Below are 19,942 nucleotides of genomic sequence, written 5' to 3' on the forward strand. Positions count from 1 at the left end.
GGAGAAAGGGAATGATATAGCTTTCAGGGGAAGGGAGAGAAAGGGAGTGGAGGAGGAGGGCGAGGGAGAGTGAGGGTCTGTATCTGGGCAGGCCTGGCTGGGGGTTGGGGAGGTTAAGGGGGGGTCGTGAGCAGGCACGGCTGCTGGAGACACAGAGCGGAGGGAAAGAGGGGGATGGGGCAGCTCTCCTCGTAGCTGTCCATTAACAGATGAACTTGGCAATGGTCCAGGCCTCAAAGGTCTTGGGAGACAGGGACACACACACACACACACACACACACACATGGATGGATACGGCCCTGGTACCTGCTGACCACGGATGGAATGCCACCATGGTTCTTTTTTGTCCAGAGGCGAAAGAGGACACGTCTCTGGTTCACCTATGTCAGAACCAGTTCAGACCGGTTATCCAGCCAGGCCGAAGGAGGCAGACGGACAGGCCTGGTGGCCCGGCCCTCCTCTCTCTCTCTCTCTCTCTCTCTCTCTCTCTCTCTCTCTCTCTCTCTCTGCAGCTCTCCTCCTCTGTTTTCCAAGCTTTAGTGGAGGAAACAGAGAGAACCTCTAACCTGAGGGCACAGGACAATGCAGAGGAGAGAAAAAAGAAGGGAGGGAGCGTGGGAACAAAGTGAGAAAGGAATGGATCTGGTCGTAAACAGGGTGGGAAGAGGAGGGAAAAGTGTTTGGTTGTTGTTGGTGCTCTCCTCTTGATGGGGCAACATGAGCTTAACACCACCGCTGCTATTGTGTACTGAAAACATTACAGCAAACATGAGAGTGGTGAAAACTGGGGGAGAGAATTTGATATGGAAGATGTACATAATGGACTGTTGTGCTGTGTGGGCAAGGAGCCTTCTATCTGTGTCAGCTCCAACATGCATAAATACATCCACAGATCCATATTTCATACGTGTACTCATAGAAGAAATTGTGTCTTTGAATGTGTTTGTGTCTGTGAACGCCATAAAATATGGACGCAGCTCCTCTCCTAATTACGACTCGGATGTGTCCCTTGAGTTTTGAGAGCAGGCTGTTCACTATTCCACTTCAAATGCTTTTAGCTCACACACAAACCCTGCCTCAAGATGGCAGATCAGAAAGCTCTGTCACATCATGAACATCTAAAGAATTCAAGGAACTGAGAGTTTATTGCTGTAGGACTGTGGGATTTATTAATTTGAGTGGCTCTTTAGGTCACAGCTATTATTATTTGTCTATCACCTCCATTTTACTGTTTCTTAGAGTAATTTTATTTTTTAAGTTTTGAGTGGAATTTCAAGTAAAATCCCTGATTTGAAAGGATAAAATATGATGATGGCTGAAGCAAATGTGAATATGAGCTGCTGAGGTGAGAAAAGTGATTTGTTAAAAGGGAGAAACTAGTGTGAAAGGTTGTGTGTGAAGACACAAGGTTTATGTAACAACTGGAGAGGGTTAGGTGTCGTTTTTCCAGCTAGCTTTGCAGGTGTCTGTCTGTCTTTCTCTCTCTCTCTCTCTCTCTCTCTCTCTCTCTCTCTCTCTCTCTCTCTCTCTCTCTCTCTCTCTCTCTCTCTCTCTCTCTCTCTCTGTCTGTCTTCTTCTGTCCTCACTCAGGGTCTTGTGGGTTTTGATTATGACAAATGGGCACTAGACAAAAGACTTGAAGTTCAAGTGCAGCCACAGAGAACTTGATTCATCTCATATCAGATATCATTGTTTCATTAACTGCATTTCATTCCTTGAAATCTGGTATATGTTTATGACAACTACGCTGGCACTGAATGTCTGGTCAGATGCGGTGCGGGATGTTGTGGGACAGTTGTGTTACATCTTGTGTCAATTGACAGAGAGAGTTTTCATGTATAAATTCATCACATGCATGCTGCGGGGCAAACATGGATAATATATGTGTGCGTGTCTGTGTGTGCATGTGTTTATGTGTGTCTCCATGTAAATGCATGCAATCCCATTTGCATGTATTTCACACATGCTCACATTAATTTGTTATTTATAAAGAAGGTTCTTCTTTTCATCTCCCCTTTTTCTCGCAGCCTTCCAGCTCTTGCTCTATTTCTCAGAAACATGTTTTCTTTTCCAGAACTCTTGCGTGGCCACTTTGGTGCCGAAGCCAACAAAATATCTCGCTCCTGTGTGTGTGTGATGATGGCTGTTTTTATAATGCCCCCCCTGCAAATTTGCATATGTATATGCACAGATTGTATGAGAAGAGCTCTCACACTTAGAGCAGTTGGATAGGGAGGGCGATGGGGCCATTGTAAGGGTTGTGTGTATAGTTTATGTGTGAGTGAGTGTGTATTGAAGGGGGGTCGTGTTGGCGTTTTCACCCCCCCACCCCCCCTCCAACCCCCCTCCCAGACAAAGCCGGCCACTACTTCCAGATGGTAGTCTGCTCTCTTCGGCCATGTGTCTGGTGTGTGTGTGTGTGTGTGTGTGTGTACAAGAGAGAGTGAGGGAGAAATTTGCAAGCGAGAGTGTGTATGTGCATGAGGTGGAGGCAGAGGATGCTGATGGAGGGACAGTGTGTGTGTGTGTGTGTGTGTGTGTGTGTGTCATATATAGATTGTGAGACACTTGAATTTATCATCTCTCAAATGGCCATGAATGGTGTAATTAAAAGCAACCCCGTGTGGTCTGCCATGTTGCCAGTGCCTTGTTCTCCATGCATTAGATGGCACAATGCAACGCAGATAGACAAAGACAGAGATAGATAGAAAAAGGTATGGTGTGTGTGTGTGTGTGTGTGTGTGTGTGTGTCAAAGGACTGGTGATTCTTTGTCGTAGCCGCGTTGACCTACTGCCGACATGTCCATGGACGTCTGGCTAATGGGGTCAGCATGAAAGAGGCGTCAGGATTATGTTTACATCAACTGTCTACGGAGAAGGAGGTGGTTGTCATCAAGTGTAGATAAGAAACGTTTGCAGCCATGTTTGTGCAAAGAAGTTGAATTTCAGATCAGATTTGGTATTTCCTTTTCACTATGACATCATTCATGCTGTTCACTTAGATGTCAGGTGAGGAGTCTGCAGCTCTAAGAGGGTCCTGATATTCGATATGAAACTCTGCCTAAGGGTTCTGTCTAAATCCTGGTGTCCCCCTGGGGCTGTATGTTAAAGCAGGCCTGCAGCCCCGTTAAGAAAGGGCTATCTCTTGCTTGGACAGACTCCAGCTTCTCTGACCTTGATGTTTGTTTTTCTTGTATCCTCAGACATAAACATGGCTCTGCATCCAGACACACAGACAGGCAGGAAGTCATCCTCTCTGATGTCTTTTTCTTACATCTGGCTCCTTGGTGAACACTGGTGCAGATGTTTTGGGATTGAAAATGGATGTGTGCATGAGTGCATATCATGTGAACCCAAATGATGTGTGAATTTTTTCAGTGTGCATTTCTTCACCCTCACACCCCCCCCCCCCCCCCCCTCTTGGACCCCTCTCTTCTCTCATACCTGTCAGACTGGTTCTCTCTCTCTTTCATTAAAGCAAAGCCCTTCTCCTTTTTCTTGACCAGGTAGTATTTTGTTATCAGACGAGAAACCAGACTCCCTTATGACAACCCTTTACCCTGTAGTTCAAAGTGCCAAGATAACCATTCTCTATTTATACCTTTATTGAGGCAAGCCCTTCTCTGCCAGCGAGCGGTCTGGCAGGGAATGCTTTCCATGCTGGACATGCCCTGTTCTCCCCAGGCTCTGGTACTGCTGTGGTCTGCCAAGTTGCAGGGCCAGATTGCCTGTAATAGGCCTGCCATTTCCCTCTCATCATCTGTCAGCACTCTGGATCCAACTGCAGGGTCCAAAGAGGGCTACCAATCTCCAATTAAAAAGGTTAATTTGCCCTCGCCCATCTCTTCCGCCTTCTCCCCTCTACAGCTTGCTATGTCTTCATTAGCACTCATTTGTGAGTCTGTGTTGCTTTTCCTCTTGCTTTTTTGTTTCCTCTTGTAGTGGCCTTTTGTAAACATTGTTTTACACAGAGAATGTACTACAGATGAATTTCACTGTCATACATTTTCTGAACCAGCAAGTTTCAGTGGTTTCAAAAGTATGGTTTTTGCCTTTGATTAAACTGACCGGTGCCACTGGAGGATGGAGGACAACAGAGGAAAAGTTTGACATTGTGTTCCCCCTTTTTCTAGTTGTTGTGCTAAGCTAAGCAAATTACCTGCTAGTTGTTGCCTCACCTTGAACCGACAGATGTAAGAGTGGATCAGTCTTCTCCTGACAAGAAAGCAAATACATTTACTGTAGGTGCCATTGTTCAATTGCACACAAAGTATTTCTAATCTAACTAGAAATTGCCAGCTGCACTCTCAGATGACTGACTCAGGATGCTCAATAGGAAGCAATAAAAAATGTATCATCAGAATAATTTCAAAAATTGTGTGAAAATCTGCTTTCCTTTTACGTGGTGGCCATGCTTCATTGTCATTATCCTCACACAGTGGTGTAAGTCTCTTGCACTTTAGCCAAAACTGAGAGGATGAACACAGTGCAAGTGAGACCAGCTCCTGTGGGATATAGAGTCCCAAGCTTTAAATTTGTCATCTGTGATCTTCCCCATTCAAACAGAGCAGAGGAGATCCTGTCCGGACGGACTGCTATAACTCCCTCTGCCTCTATCTCTGCTAAGGGCCTTTTCCTGTATCCTCTCCCCTGCTCATGCCACGAGATCGCCTCACTCCTACCATCTTTTTATCTGAGAGGCCAAAAGAGGGGGGGGGGGGGGGGCGGGTGTTTGCATCTCCTCGTCCTCCTCTCTTTCCTCTCAATTTATCTGAACAAAATGTATATGCACGTACAGTACATGGACATGCCGCTTTGTAAACCCAAAGCCCAGGAAGGAAGCTGCCCCAACCGCTGCCTGTGCTGCTGCTTTCTGTCAGTTACCGCTGCTGTCAAAGCTCCATCCCTGTGTCAGACCAACACAGCCAGCAAAGTGTTGTGCGGCTTTTTTTGTGTTTACTTGTGGGTATCTGGGTCTTTGGGAGCAGGATATTGACCAGGCAATTGAGATATAGCCTTGTTTTTAAGGGATAATGTGGCCACTTCCATTTTTTGGATCAAGTTCTTCATAGCCTGTTCAATTATGGTTTAGATCTTATTAAAATTTAGGCAATTTTCTGCCTAGGTTTTTGGCTAAAGTTATTTGCAGAGCCAGAGTCCAGAGTTTACAGGGTGAATATATTCAAGCAGTTAAACAAAGTGTTTGTTTTTGAATGAGCATGAGGTGATTAATTTATTTCTATTTAATGAAGTAAAAAAGGGACTGTGGGTTAAGTTTGATCTGATCTCACACATATTTTAACAGTCTTCAACAGCTAATGTCAACAAATGACAAAACATAGGCTCACTCTTACAGTTATTTACTTCAATAAATCAGTTGTAGCAGCTGCGTTGTCATCTGCTGTTAAGTGTAGTGGCATACTAAATGAAATTGGGGGTCAGTCTTGGTAGTTTTAGTGATTAACATAAGCTAATGACTTGGAAGGATGAACAGGAGGTGGAGATAAAGGGGGTGGGGGTGAGGAGGGAAGAAGGGGGACGTTGTCTGGCTCCCTCACTGGCCATTAAAGGCCTGCCCCTGGACTGCCAGAGCGGGCCAGTTTCCCATGCACCGGTGGCACAGACGAGCCCTCTTTGGTTACACAAAATGTCTGCCTGTATGGCCACGGAGAGAGATATTATTAGTGTTATTTGGCCTGCGTTATCTGAGAGCATAGTGCTTTTAGGCCCCTTGTTTGCGTGGCTGACAGACACTTGAGTTTCTGCGGCAGATTAAATGAAATTTTAGCAGCTTTTTCTTGGGGCCAGGCCATAAAACCGCACAAAGGAAGCAGCTGCCACTAATGTAATCTAGAATGGGGTGCTGCAGTGTAAAGCTGTCCACCACTCTTTTGTTTTTCCCTTCTTCTCCTCTCCACAGCTTTTTACACCATTCTTGACACCCCGCAACTACACCCCTTCCTCTTCAGATAATATCCTTGTTCTTTCACTGCCCTTAATTCCTCTTTTCATCTGCTACCCCTCTGTGCACTGCAAAGGTGAGGAAACCGGACGAGAGCAATAAAGGCCATGTGTTTTAAAAGCAAACATATCTTTTTATGTGTCTATATATCTATATGGCAGTGTCAAAGGTACAGCAGATATGGGCTGGGTCATTCTCAGACACTTTCCCCTCTCTGGGTTTTCTGCAGGCCTCCAGCGTATCAGCTGGACAAGTGTGGAACGGGTGTATAGGATCTTTCCAGTTTGACCTTGCGCAAATTCTCAAAGTTCATTTCTCAGAATGCAACACAAGCAGTCCACTGGGGTCAATGTCCCCATGACCCTTGTGTCAGTCAGAGGTTGTCAGCCTCCCTCAAATTGACAGGGTGGATCTTGAGAACCTGAGTTCATGTTGGCAGCGAGTGGAGTTACATTCATGTCAGGGCTGTCACTGTCCAAGCCACACAAGAGAGAAATAGAAAGCAAAAAGAGAGAGAAAACAACAAACTGCAGCGGTGTGCAGTAATGAAAGCTGTTTGTTAATTACATTCTTTAATTATTTGCAGTTGACATTTGCATCAGTGCAGCAACGTTTTAGCATGTTGGCGGCACTTTACATTGAGACTTGACTGTTGCCTTCTGTAAATGAAGTTTTATAGTCTGTTAGAGAAGCAATAGCACAAACATCTGGCCCATAAATCTCAGGTGGTGCTGCAGAGTGCAGCCTGAAAAACCAGCTCTACCCATCCCCTGATCAGCCATTAATCCAAATTTCCGCACTTCCACTCTGATTTATTTATATACGGTTGGTTAGCTGATAAGCTCTCCAGCAGCGTTGGCATCGCACTGGAAAGTGCTACTGCACTTATTTAATGCATATGAAAATAAACTACAGTGTTTGTGTGATTAAGTTCTTGTGAGTGTGTATTTGAATCATGCTTGTATTTGTGTGTGTGTGTGTGTCTAAGTGTCTTGCCACTGCCTGTTGTGGAATGTCTGAATTCATGGAGCCTCTCTGTGCAGAAGCAGTGGCTTTGAGCTGGACTCAGCCTGCTGTTTAGCCAGTCAGCCAGTCCAACAGCCCAGCCAGTCAGTCAGTCAGTCTATACGTGCGTGTGTCCTGTCCTGCAGCTGTCTGTGAATAAATCCTTCTGTCACCAAAGGAACACAGGCTTTCTTCACGTATCCTGCTCATGAACGCTTTCTCAGGTCCTGAAGCTTTGTTTTAGAGTTTCTCTCAGAAGTTTAACAGCGATATCTTGAGCATTAGAAAAGGAATTTACTTCACTTTTTTTGCTGATGATTCTTTGACCTTTGCTGATCCCCTGGAGAACGTTGTACCTTACTGCAGCTCTTTCCCCTCGGCCTCAAGTAATCATCTCGCCATCTCTTATTCGCTCCGTCTGTGACTCGTTTTCCTTGCTTACCTTTGTTTTTTAGCATCCTGTTAAAAACAGGAGAATTTGTTGTGGTGCAGCACATCTACGCCCTCACACACTCACACACCAACACCACACATGTTTACTTAAACCTGATGACCCAATAGAAATAGCTCATGCCCCCCTTTTGCCACCCGCCTTTTCTGCTCCTCTGCTCTGCCCTCCCCCTTTCCCTCCCTCCTCCCTCCCTCCCCAGGGTAGGTCGCTATAGCCCCCCTTATAAACATAGTGATCTATAGGAGCCCTAGACCCAGACAGATTTTTGGCATGGCTGTGCAGGTAGCATTCCAGCACGGTTTGAGATCTTAGGGCCCTAGCCTCGTTAAAAGCCTGATTTATGCTCTACAGCTGGGCACAAAGGAACCTACAGGTTGGCTACCTTAATTAATATCACGCTCACTACTGCGTGGACCTATGCATGTTCCTGACACACCTCTAGGGAGAATAAACGGAAGGGTCTGCACGCAGTATTTTTTTACAGGCCAGTGACGGTGTGTGTGAGAGGAAGATGGAACTGAAAAGACACACGTAGCTGTGTTAGATATCATTTCAAATGATTCTTACACGGTTCCACAACGTTAAACTGATATAATGCAGATTTTGTCTTCTGGGGATCTGGGTGTTCAGTTTCTGGGCTGCACTAGGTCCTATTGTCCGCCGTTTTACCCGCCTCCTGCACGTCGCTATGGTGGCTGATCAGACCACATGTCTTCAATTAGTAAGCAGGAATCTGGTACGGCGAGCCCAGGAGATGAAGAATTGTGTGGAGCGTGGCCTGCCATTGCCAAGCATATGGCCCATCCATCTTATGGACTGTTATTGATGGTAAACGTTACATGTAGGTATTAGCTGGCTCATTCTAAACCTATAGTCTTCTCCATGGCATGGACAGTACAGTCTTGTGTCAGTGGGAAAGAAAACTGTGCCCTGTAATGTACAATCCGACCTTGACTCGTGTGATTTCTGTTGTCCACAATAAGGTGAAGCACTTGTTGGTGTGAAGCTGCTCAAGTCTGCCTGGCAGCAGCAGTATTACACTTCCTCGCTCTCCTGTGTCACTTCCTGCTTCTGTCAGAATGTCTTGAAGGGGATGAAATAGGGCTGAACAGGAGGCCATTTTGCAATTTTAATCAGGTTTTGGAAAGAGTCTGAGTTGAGAAGTGGCCCAGCACTGTTTTCTCCTCCATGAATTAATAATGGCACAGGAAATGGAGGGTTGGATGAACGGATAGTGGTCGGTCGGTTGGAGCATTGAGGTCCCACTGCAAGTGGCCGTGTCCTTGTTACAGGATAAGTGAACTTCACATCTTTGGCTTGACATTGCAGTGAGTATAACTCGGTGAAACGAGGATGTATGATATGCACATTAAAGAAAATACACTGAACATTTCTCCCCTGAATTTCCCCCCACACTTTAGTTCTGCGGTCACCACATGTACATGCAATAGGCCTCTCCACTTGTACGTTTCTAGGGAAAAAACAGATTTGTGAGCCACATCTGACCTGAGATACCCCTTGATCTAAAGAGTCCGGCTATTGATGCTTCTTTAACCACTCGACCACCGTGCGCACAGTCACACACACCAGATGGGACGCGTGTTAAACCCTCAGCCTCCACAGCTCCGGGCCACGGGACACTCCAACACACTGGCCCTCTTGTTTTAAAGTGCCATGTCCCTCCACAATGCCTTGAGGCTCATATGCATAACGAGCTGCTATGGTTGGCCCAAGCTCACATGCCCTGGTCCTCTCACCCTGAGGTGGTAGGACAGGGTGAAAAATAACTGCATGTTTAAAACGGCCCTTGTTCACTGGGATCTAAATGATGGCCCGTGCTTGAGAGCTTCTGGGCCTAGTGTGTGTCTGTGAGTGTGTGTGAGTTTGTGTGTTTCGGAACAAACAACCGAGGTCAACATTAGTGTAACTTTGTCTTTCCTATCTGCTCCCCACTTCCGCTTAAACACCAGGCCGTGAAAATACGGTATTTTCCTGCTGATCCACGTGCATCTGGAACCCAGAAAATGCATGGACCCTCAAAGTACTCCACCTGCAGTCCACAGAGATTAAGATAATGATGAGTATCTTCACCCGTCTCATCTCTTCCCTCTTTCCTTTGCCCAGTCTGTGCGTCTCATTTTCTCTGGAAATATTATTTACAGTGACAGAGCACCTCAGGCAAAAGGTAGGAGGGAAAAAAAAGACTGGCCTGATGGATGGAGTTTGAGATCAGTCTGCCACTAAATGAGTGGGTGGAGAAGATGAGAGGTATATCGTGGCCCAGGTGTTTTATGGCCAAATGTATAGCGTCTGTTGGAGCTTCAGAAAAGAATGACTGTGTGAGCGTGTTTTGTGTGTTATAGACCAAGCATAGAGATTTTAGAGGTAAAGGAAAATGTGTGAGGGAGATCATGTGAGTCTGTGTGTGTTTGTGTGAGACAGACCCACTTTAACCTCTCTCAGTGTTGTCATCAGAGCATGTTAAGGAAATAGCATGATGGAAGGAGGAGTGACGGAGGAGCATGCAGGCTGCATGAGGGCCGGAGAGCAAGTGAGGGAGGCAATGACTCTATCCTCCAGACACTGAAGTGTTTACTCAGTCCAGATAGACTGCGTGTGTGTGTGTGTGTGTGTGTGTGTGTGTGTGTGTGTGTGTGTGTGTGTGTGTGTGTGTGTGTGTGTGTGTGTGTGTGTGTGTGTGTGTGTGTGTATTTCATCAGCTCACATACCCCGGCTGCAGGTCTGTGCCTGTAGATCAGGCAAAGTCTCTAACCCTCACTGCCCACTCTTCCTCTTCAACTTTTCCCCACTCTCTCTTCCTCTCACTCACTCACTTGCTCTCTCTTCCCTCTTCACTCACTCTCACACCCTCATCTCTCCCAACAGAGCATGCAGCCTTTTTGTTTCACCTGCACTTTTTAATTCATGACTGTAACTATACGTATATGTCTGTGTGTAACATATATGCTGTGTTGTGGAAGCTCATTATGAGTGCAGACTGAGTCCTGATTTTACCTCATACATAACCCAACCATTTCACTTAGTAGTAGTAGTAGTTAGTCCTTAATACGGGAATACAGTCAAAAAAGGTGGTCACAATAACAGAAACACTGACATTATACGGCAGCAATGTCAAACATTTTACTCAATGAGACCTTTTCTTAGAGAGGAAAACCCCGCTATACCAGAGAATTAGAAAATCTGTGTCACACTTGAGAGCACAGAACCTTTAATAAAAAGGTTCAGTCATTTTTACTATAAAATGGAGGTTGTTCCTGCCTGTCTAAGCTAGTTGATTTAATGCAAAGATGATACAGTGCTGCTGGTGATGTACCTCTGCCAGAGGGGACATATATAATTCTTTATCTAAGGATTAAATAAAATATATAAACTACATGTAAAATACAGCCAAGGCTTTCTCGGTTTTTGTCGGTAAACATGAATTAATGATGGAAGAAAATAATGAAATAGCTACAAGGTTAAAACAAAACTGCAGTTTAGCAGTTCACATGTTCTGGCTCTAGGTCTTTGCATACAGGTGATTCAAAATGACATAGATCAATGTTGTAAAGCTCAAATGATGCAGTTTTTATAAAGGCGCACATGTTTTTAGATCTATCTCACAGAGGTGCTGATTCTTCATTGTGTTACATTTAGCAAACATGTTGTGACTTTTGAGCCTCATTACCGTCTGTGAGCCTTCATCTGTCACTCCCGCTCCTTGCTGTTCGTGGGGTTTGACTTGTTCTGGATCAAACTCCTGAGCTTGTCAAATAACACGGCATCTTAAACCTCTGACATGTTGGCCTCTTGTGATTTGCGTTCATCTTGCTTAAATATTCACAGGTAACATCTTAGAAAAAAGCAGTCTCACTCCAGATCTTCATAGTGTTTTTCCCGGTGGTGTTTGTGCTGCTCTGTCCATCTCCCTGCATGTCTATGAAGACTGAAGAGGGGGAAAGCGGGGAGGTCAGATACAGGGCCCTGTATGCTCCGGTGAAGCCAAATCGCGTCCCGGCAAATGGTATGCAGGCTCATAACGCGCTCCACTCGTCCAATAGCCGGAGACGAAACAGTTTTGACAGTGTCGAATGCCCTGCCCCGGGGGCCTTATCATCCCTCGCTGCTTGCCTGCCTCCCTACCCTGTTTTTCCTCTCCTGATGCTATCTATCTGGAGATTTATGCAGAAATGTGCAGCTAGTCGACCTCCCTGGTCCCCCTCCATCCTTTCTGCAGGGACGCCAGCCTGTCATAAGCTGAGCTATGCAGAGATAGTGAAGCTGAGGCTGCTGGCCTCATGTCTCACTGAGGCTATCTTGTCTGTGCACTTCAAACAGGGATGATGCTTGTAAGGAAAGACAGCAGATGCTCTTGTCTGAATGCTGCATTGTGAAAGTATAAATATGCACTACTCTATTGTGTTGTATTCAATTCTTTTCTACCCTGTTAGATTCTTCATTAGCCTACTTTACTCTACTTTCCTCCCCCTAAGCTGCGGTTTATTGAGACATATCTTTTCTTTGACAGAACACTTTTCACATTTCCCCTCTGAAGTGCTCAGAGACTCCTTGCCCATCTGGGATATTGCCCGAGTCCAAAAATACTCCTGCTTGATTAAGTCTTCTTATGTACCTGGATATGTGTGCTTAAACTGACACTTGGCAGTTTGCAGTTTCTTTGATTCCTCTCCTTTATTTAATACCTACTCTACTGAGCGTTGGCTTTTGTTGACGGCAGTTTGATCCTGTGAAGCGGATCCCAACTCAATAAATAATCTCTGCGGATGCTTACATAAGCGATGGTCCATTTAATTAGACTGGTTAAGCTTAGAAGCCCAGAGGTCTTTTCACTGTACCATTAGAGCTGGGATGAGAAACAACAGAGTGCGGCCTCCCACCGTCGCTGGTAAGCAGAGAGCAAATAATGATCTGCATCAGAGACACGGCCGGCCCAGCCTATTATAAGGTCTGCCGGACCCAGCCGCACCCAAGCACGAAGCTGTCCAGCTGGGCTTAGTGGGAATGGATGAATGGATAGATAGATGGAGGGATAGAGAGAGAGACAGACAGACAAACGGATGGGTAGGTGGATGGTCAGTTCAAATACAGTTCAACCGAGAAAAGATCAAAGGGACTAAGGTTGCAGACAACATAGAGCGATTCTAATTTTAAAATGATTGCGGCAAGTGTGTTAAATACAAACACACACACCCACACAAAACACACACACACACACACACACATACCTGAATGCATGGGATATATGGACACAATCATGTGGTCATACTCGCTGACAATGAGCATACAGGCCCATTACAGATACACTCACTCACACGCAAAAGTGCATCCATATGAAAAATACACTGACTTCCCCAGCATGCGCACACACACACATACACACATGTGTCTATTGCGTATGGTGCACACATTCATTGGCCTCTGTGTGAGGACCATCTGTCCATAATGGTTTCTTAGTGGCTCAGAGACGGCCCAGTTCCACTGTTGCTCTTATCAACTTTCAGGAGAAGGAGAAGCGGAAAGGAAAGGTAAGAAGTGTGAAAGTCTGATTGGAGACAAAGCCTCAGCCAGCAGATTACTTTCTACTGGGCACCGGCCCTCAAAGACCACCATGCATCTTTATCTGGCCATCTGCCCCCTCCCCTTGCTTGTTCATGCCAGTGTGGCTTTTCTTTTCCTGGTGTACCTCTCTCTGTCCGCATCTTTGGCTCCACTCTCTTTTCCCCACCACCTCTGTCTATGCCCCCCCGCCTTTTTTTCTTCTTTTTCTCCATGTGTAATGTGTGTAGCGGTTAGTGGTCAGCTTCTCCCAATTGTGTAATGTGTGACTCCAACACCAGCCAGCGTTGCAGGCCCCGGTCCACACCGGACTTGTAAAAGGCTGGGATTTAGGCCTGTTCTATTCCCTGGCTGGCTTTCTGTTTAGTAAACCGTATTTCCTGCATCCGGCTTTGTCTCAGGGACAAGTGTTGGTCAAACAAGCCTTTTGTCTCTGGCCAGTGGCTCAGCTCACCACAACAAGTCTGGCTCGGGACAAAGAAGTGAGTGTATGAGCAGGGGTGTGTGTATGTGTGTGTGTGTGGCTGTGGCACTGAAACACAGACAAACAGAGGGAGATAGAGAAGTAAGGAGGAAGGTCAGTGCCTGCCAGCTGCTCTATCAGGTATTCTCACAAATGCAAATTGATCCAGGGACAGATCCACAGCATCTCTGTGTGAGACACCCCACACAACATCCTAATATGAAAGCTGATGAATAATTATAGTTCATTTGTTTGTTTCAAAGTTTTTCCACCAAGGCCCTTGCCAGCTAAGTCAGCTGAAAGTCATGTACAAGAGGATGAAATCAGAAACTGAAGAAGAGCTCTAATGGGAGCCTCCACTCCTTCCCCATCTTCCTCCTCAGCCTCTCCTCTCCTGCTTCACCCTTCACCCCTGTCCAATCCCTGACTGTGAATACCCTAATGACATAAACAGAGTAGTAATCACATTAACGCCAGTTACGGCTGAGGCGCTCTTAAGAGGTACTGTATTGACAACCCTCCGTCTTCCCAAGCCACTCACTCCAACACCTATAAACACTTATGAATATTGGCAAAGACCTGCTATTAGCATAATCACTTTTCAGGTGTGTGCGAGTGCTCAGTAGCCCGGGCGACGGATAACTTTGGGAAATGGCAGTGACATGCTGCGTCCGCTCGTGTCTCCGTGTCTCTGTGTCTTCCTCCTCCTCCTCCTCCTCCTCCGCCTCCTTCTGCTTTTGGAAGGCCTGCGGGCTAATCCTGTTAGCTCGTTCCTCCATTAGCTAAATGACCAATATCAGTGAGAGCTGCGTGGTCACACCAGGACGGCCTGTGCCCACTATCAGGGTTGGTCAAGGACAACACCAAAAAAAAAAAAAAAAAAGACTGGGGGTCAAGCCAAGTCTGCTAAATTTTGGATGTATGACTGGAAAGTTTAAGCAAGCAGGTGGATCGATGTGCATGTTGTATTTGATTGAGTGATCAAGGAAGAAAGACAATGACGTTTTTTTTTCATTAACCTGTCATTGCTGGATACTGTGTGTGGGATGACAGAGGGAAGAAGTGTGTGTGTGTGACTGTGTTTGGGGGTTGTGTCCCTGACAATGGAGGCACTCTGTATGAACAAAGTGCACATGAATCCTCAGCCTCACCGTATTTGCTTTGTGTGTGTTGCTTTGTATGGTCAACAGTGGTGCGGTGTGAGAAGGATCAGCAGCTACAGGCCAACACATCTGCTGTCCACGGCGCCATCATTTCCCCTCTGCCCTTGTTGCGTCAGTTGGTCTTGTTCTTTTTGCCTGAGCCCTGGATCATATTCTCTGCCTGATAGCAGCACACTATGTCCGTTAGACACTGTAATAGCTTCCCCCTGCTTTGTGTTGCAATGTGCTGAAATGGCTTTGAAGAAGTTGTTTAAGCCCCCACCCCTTCAATGTCTCTGCTCTGTGCTCCGCTTCTATACTTCTTACAGTATAGTTCTGCCCCCTTTTTTTTCTGATTATCGTTCTCCTACTTCTCTGACCCTGATCCTCCTGCTCCCTCTCACTCTACGCTTTCTGTCTTTTCTCCCCCAAAGTCCCCTCTTTCAGCCCCTGCCATGAAATGGCAGCTAAGGGGTTGTCAGTGTGATTTCTCCTCTCTGCTGATCCTATTTCAAAGGGACCTGGAGATCCAGTATTAGCCCCAGCTCTCCTGCTCTCCAGCCCTAACTCACCACAGACTTGGAGTTACTGGAAGGAGAGAAGCAGACGGAGAGTGTGAGAGAGAACTCTCCTTTATTCCATTAGAGGACAGACTCGTTTATAAGATCATCCTCTCTGCCTTGCACAGTTCTCTGCTCTTCTATATTAGCAAAAAAGCCTGCAAGGCCATCAAATGCCTTGTAAAATGTCTTTTCTACTTTTGAATAACTGTCCTTTCGTCCCTTTGAGGACAGCTATTAAGGACAATGGTGGCCTTATTTAGGTATTTCTCCTGTCAGTGTAGTGATTCATGGGCATGCGTTGGTCTGGCTTGTTGATGCCCATCAATGTGTCCACTTCTTGCATGGGCATAACAATTATTGCCGCTGCTTGTGGCATGAGCACTGTTTGTCAAATGCCCATTGATGGGCTTGTGATTGCATAGCACAAGACACTGCATTTTTTGATACATAAGAAAACGAATTGACTACTGCCTTTGAAGTGCTGTGTTGTGGCTGTGGTGTCCTTCAGACATGTGGTGGGTTGTCATTAGGCATGTCCCCTTCACGCCACACTTCTCTCTCTCCTTCACTCCCTTCCTTTTTCCCTGCCTCCTTACTTCTCCTTCCCTCAGCGCTCTCTTTTCTCTGACGGACGCGGGCTGTGTCTCGGAGGAGAAGACGACATTCGAGCCAACACCCCCCGCCCCTCCTCCCCACCATCTCCCTATCTCGTCCTTCACAACAACAGAAAATTCATTTTCCTCCTCATGCATATACACTGTCTGCTCACACATTAGCAGAGGGAAGTGAGTATAGGCTGCAAATCAAAGGAAAGTGAACAGGAGAAGCCAGGTTATTACAACCGTTTTACGAGTGATATGGGGCTTTCTATTTAAAGCCATAAAAACACACATAATCAGGAAACATGCATATAGCCAAACCAATGTAATGGGCACATTTTATTTGTGCTTATGAGAGAGGGAGCAAAAACGTGTATGGGCAAATGGCTTTTTTATGATGGAAAAATTCCATAGTGGGTCAAAGCCCCTTGCAGGTGGCAGCAATTAACTGTAATTTTTGCAGATTGTAATGATCCATAATTTACCAGTATACCCCCCCTTCCAACTCTTTTCAGTCAAGAGAAAAAGGTTTGCGTGTAGGTCTGATTGGGTGCACATTTTATGCCGTGTTCTGGTCTTTAAGTGAGATTGTTCAGAGGGGGCACGGTGGCCGTGGACACACGAGAGAAAAACAAGAACCACAAAACACCAATCTGCTCCCTCTATTGCTCATCCACAACATCCTTCTTTTCTCTCCGCCGCCGTCCTCTCTTTCTGCCCCTTCTTCACCCCTTTGTCTCTGAGCCACAGCAGGCTTAAAACATGCAAGACTGTCCATCCACCATCTTAGGAATCTCATAGTCGCAATCACACACATACACACACACATGAGCTCGACCCATCTTCCTTCCTCCCTCTCCCTTGTTCTCCCTCTCCAGCACACTGTGGCCATGGTTTTTGGGTTCAGTGTCTGCAAATGACTTCAGAAAAATGCCCTCCAGTGAAAAAAGAAAAAAGAGAAGAAAGGATAAGAAAGCCAAAAGATGAAAGAGGGAGCACATTTGCAAGTGGCGGATGCTTCTTATTTTGCATATCTCTCACTTCTGCTTTCCCCTTCTTCTCCTTTTCTATTCACCTGAGAGGATTTAAATAAATCCATAAAGCATGAAATATCAGAAATAGAAAAGTAATGCATGAAATGCATTTTCATAGAAGCCTCCCCACCCACACACAAACACACACACAATTTTCCCCTTCGCTTCTTGTCGCTGTGAATGTGTGTTTTTCGTGATAAACGCTGGTACAATTTATGAACATGTGACCTCTTATTTGTATTCAGCGTTAATATGCAGCATCAGATACATGTCCCACTTTAGCCTTGCTAATTCTGTAAACAAGGCATTGGAGGGGAGATGAGTGTGTTTAACGAGATTAGGCGTGCATTGTCAGGCAAATCTCAGGTCAGCGTGCAAGTGCTATTGAAAGTCAATTATTGTTTGAAATATTCCTGTGTCTTCTCGACTGTGTAAATTGTGTATTTGCTGCCTGAGATACCTCTCGTGATTGTTTTATTCATTCTTTTGTTGAGTGAACACCCACTGCAAGTTAATGCTGGTTTGATGAAATTATAAAAAAAAAAAAATCATATTTAAGCTTTAACATATTTTACTGTGTAGCTCAGGGTGGCACATATTTGTAATAACAATTTTTAAACAACATTGTGTTAATATTCAGTCTTGCTTACACTATCAAAACAGGAGCTTAGTCTCTCTTTGTTATAATTATTTTCATCCAATTATGTTTGCCATTTCAAGAGTCATTTTGGTCTGAAACATCAGGTCATATAGACATCAGGACGTTTTTGGACATTAGCAAATGAGTTAAATCATAACAAATCAATTCAATTATTGATGATCATATTGGATATTTTATATATTTTCAAATCATTTTAATTGTCATAATAATGACTTGAGTGTTCAGGAAGTCTTTTGTCAGGGTGATAACAACGTTGTGCCTCTCTGTGTTTCCTTCAGATAAAGATGAGCCCAGCAGTTACACCTGCACCACGTGTAAGCAGCCCTTCAGCAGCGCCTGGTTCCTGCTGCAGCACGCCCAGAACACCCACGGCTTCCGCATCTACCTGGAGAGCGAGCCCGGCAGCCCCCTCACCCCCCGCGTCGCTGCAGCTCCTGGGATGGGCGGCGACTGTGCCTCCTCTCAGCCCCCACTCCACGCCGTCCACTTAGCCGACGGCAGTCCCTACAGCCTCCTGAGGATGCCGGGCTCGGGGTCCGGTCGGGAATCGGCATCCACACCTCGTGAGGGTCGCTACCCCCGGACCCCGCCGCTGTTCAGCCCGCCGCCACGCCATCATCTCAGCCCTGACGACCTGGCCCTGGCAACCCACCATCCCAGCGCCTTTGACAGGGTGATGAGGCTCAACTCGGTGCCGATAGATCCGCCTCCGACCATGGACTTCTCCAGGCGTCTGCGCGAGCTGGCTGGGAACGCCACCGGCGCTTCCCCGCCTCTCTCCCCTAACAGGCCCAACCCTATGCAACGGCTGCTGCAGCCATTCCAGCCAGGATCCAAGCCTCCGTTCTCAGCTACACCTCCCCTCTCCACCTCTCAGTCACCTTCTGGCTCACGTTCCACCCCTAATACCGTATCTAATGCAGTCCAGCCGGGCACACCTCTCAAGGCAAAGTCTTGCGAGTTCTGCGGGAAGACTTTCAAGTTCCAGAGCAACCTAATCGTTCACCGGCGGAGCCACACGGGGGAAAAGCCATTCAAGTGTCACCTCTGTAACCACGCCTGCACTCAGGCCAGCAAACTGAAGCGACACATGAAGACACACTGTCAGAACAAGTCGTCAGCACTCAACACCAAGTCAGATGACGGCCTCTCGACCGCCAGCTCTCCTGAACCCGGTACCAGTGAGCTGATGGGCAGCGCCACCGACGCCCTCAAGTCGGTGGTGGCCAAGTTCAAGAGCGAGAACAACGGCCTGATGCCTGAAAACGGAGAAGAGGAGGAGGAGGAGGAGGAAGAGGAGGAAGAAGAGGAAGAGGAGGAGGAGGAAGAGGAGGAGGAAGAAGAGGAGGAGGAGGAGGAAATTGAGAGCAAGCCTGGAGTGGAAGAAGAAGAGGGGAGGAATGACTATCGTTTCAGCCTGCGGCTAGAAGGGGCCCGCCACCACCAGAACAGCGAGGCCCTGCACCCCCGCCGCCGCAGCTCGTCCCGGGAGCCCGTGGACGAGGACTCAGCCCTGGAGTCGGACCGGGCGGAGGACGGAGGCACCACCACCATCAACGGCCTGGGACCTCTGTCCTCTGACAACCTGTCCCGAAAGCTGCTGGGCGGAGCAGTAAGCCCCGGCTCCCTCAGCCCCCTGTCCAAGCGCATCAAGGTGGAGAAGGACCTGGACCCCCCCATGCCCACCATCCCCAACACAGAGAACGTGTACTCCCAGTGGCTCGCCGGCTACGCTGCCTCACGACAACTCAAGGACCCCTTCATCACTTTCACAGGTGGGGACTCCAGACAATCGCCTTTCGCCTCCTCGTCGGAGCACTCGTCGGAAAACGGCAGCCTGCGCTTCTCCACGCCTCCCGGCGAGCTGGACGGGGAGCGAGCCGCCTCGGGACGCAGCGGCACCGGCAGCGGGGCCAGCACTCCTCACGGCGGCAGTGGGAACGGCAGGCCAAACTCCAAGGATGGCCGCCGCAGTGACACGTGTGAGTTTTGTGGCAAGGTGTTCAAGAACTGCAGCAACTTGACAGTGCACCGACGCAGTCACACTGGAGAGCGGCCCTACAAGTGTGAGCTGTGCAGCTATGCATGTGCCCAGAGCTCAAAGCTCACCCGCCACATGAAGACCCACGGACAGATGGGCAAGGACGTGTACAAATGTGAAATCTGCCACATGCCTTTCAGTGTATACAGCACTCTGGAGAAACACATGAAGAAGTGGCACAACGACCGCCCTCTGGCTAATGACATTAAGACTGAGTAGGCAAAGAGCAGCATGCTGGCAGCTCTCTCTCTCAGCTCCCCCGGCTAAAAAGCGACCCTGGCTAACTAGCCGATAAGTGAGGGGAAAGGACAACAGGGTTAGACACCAGTACACAGTACAGCCCTGTTAAAATCCCAGACTGGAAAAAGCTAAATGCATGATCCATCATTGGGGCAATACTATTGCATCAAACGCAAAACTTTTTGAGCCTTTCTATTGTGCAAT

The 19,942-nt window shown here is 47.1% G+C and overlaps 1 protein-coding gene across 1 annotated transcript in view; it reads left to right on the forward strand.

Annotated features, from left to right (window-relative positions):
* LOC310988506 (B-cell lymphoma/leukemia 11A-like) overlaps positions 1–19,717 on the forward strand; it is a gene marked incomplete at both ends in the record, with an annotated part of 32,488 nt that extends 12,771 nt beyond the window's left edge. The window contains one exon of the mRNA XM_083975142.1: positions 17,736–19,717. Within this exon, the coding sequence (XP_083831268.1) occupies positions 17,736–19,717 (1,982 nt within the window). The remainder of the gene's footprint in view (positions 1–17,735) is intronic.
* Between the last annotated feature and the right edge of the window lie 225 nt (positions 19,718–19,942).

The sequence above is a fragment of the Trachurus trachurus genome (genome assembly GCF_905171665.1).
Source record: "Trachurus trachurus genome assembly, chromosome: 1".
NCBI lineage: Eukaryota > Metazoa > Chordata > Actinopteri > Carangiformes > Carangidae > Trachurus > Trachurus trachurus.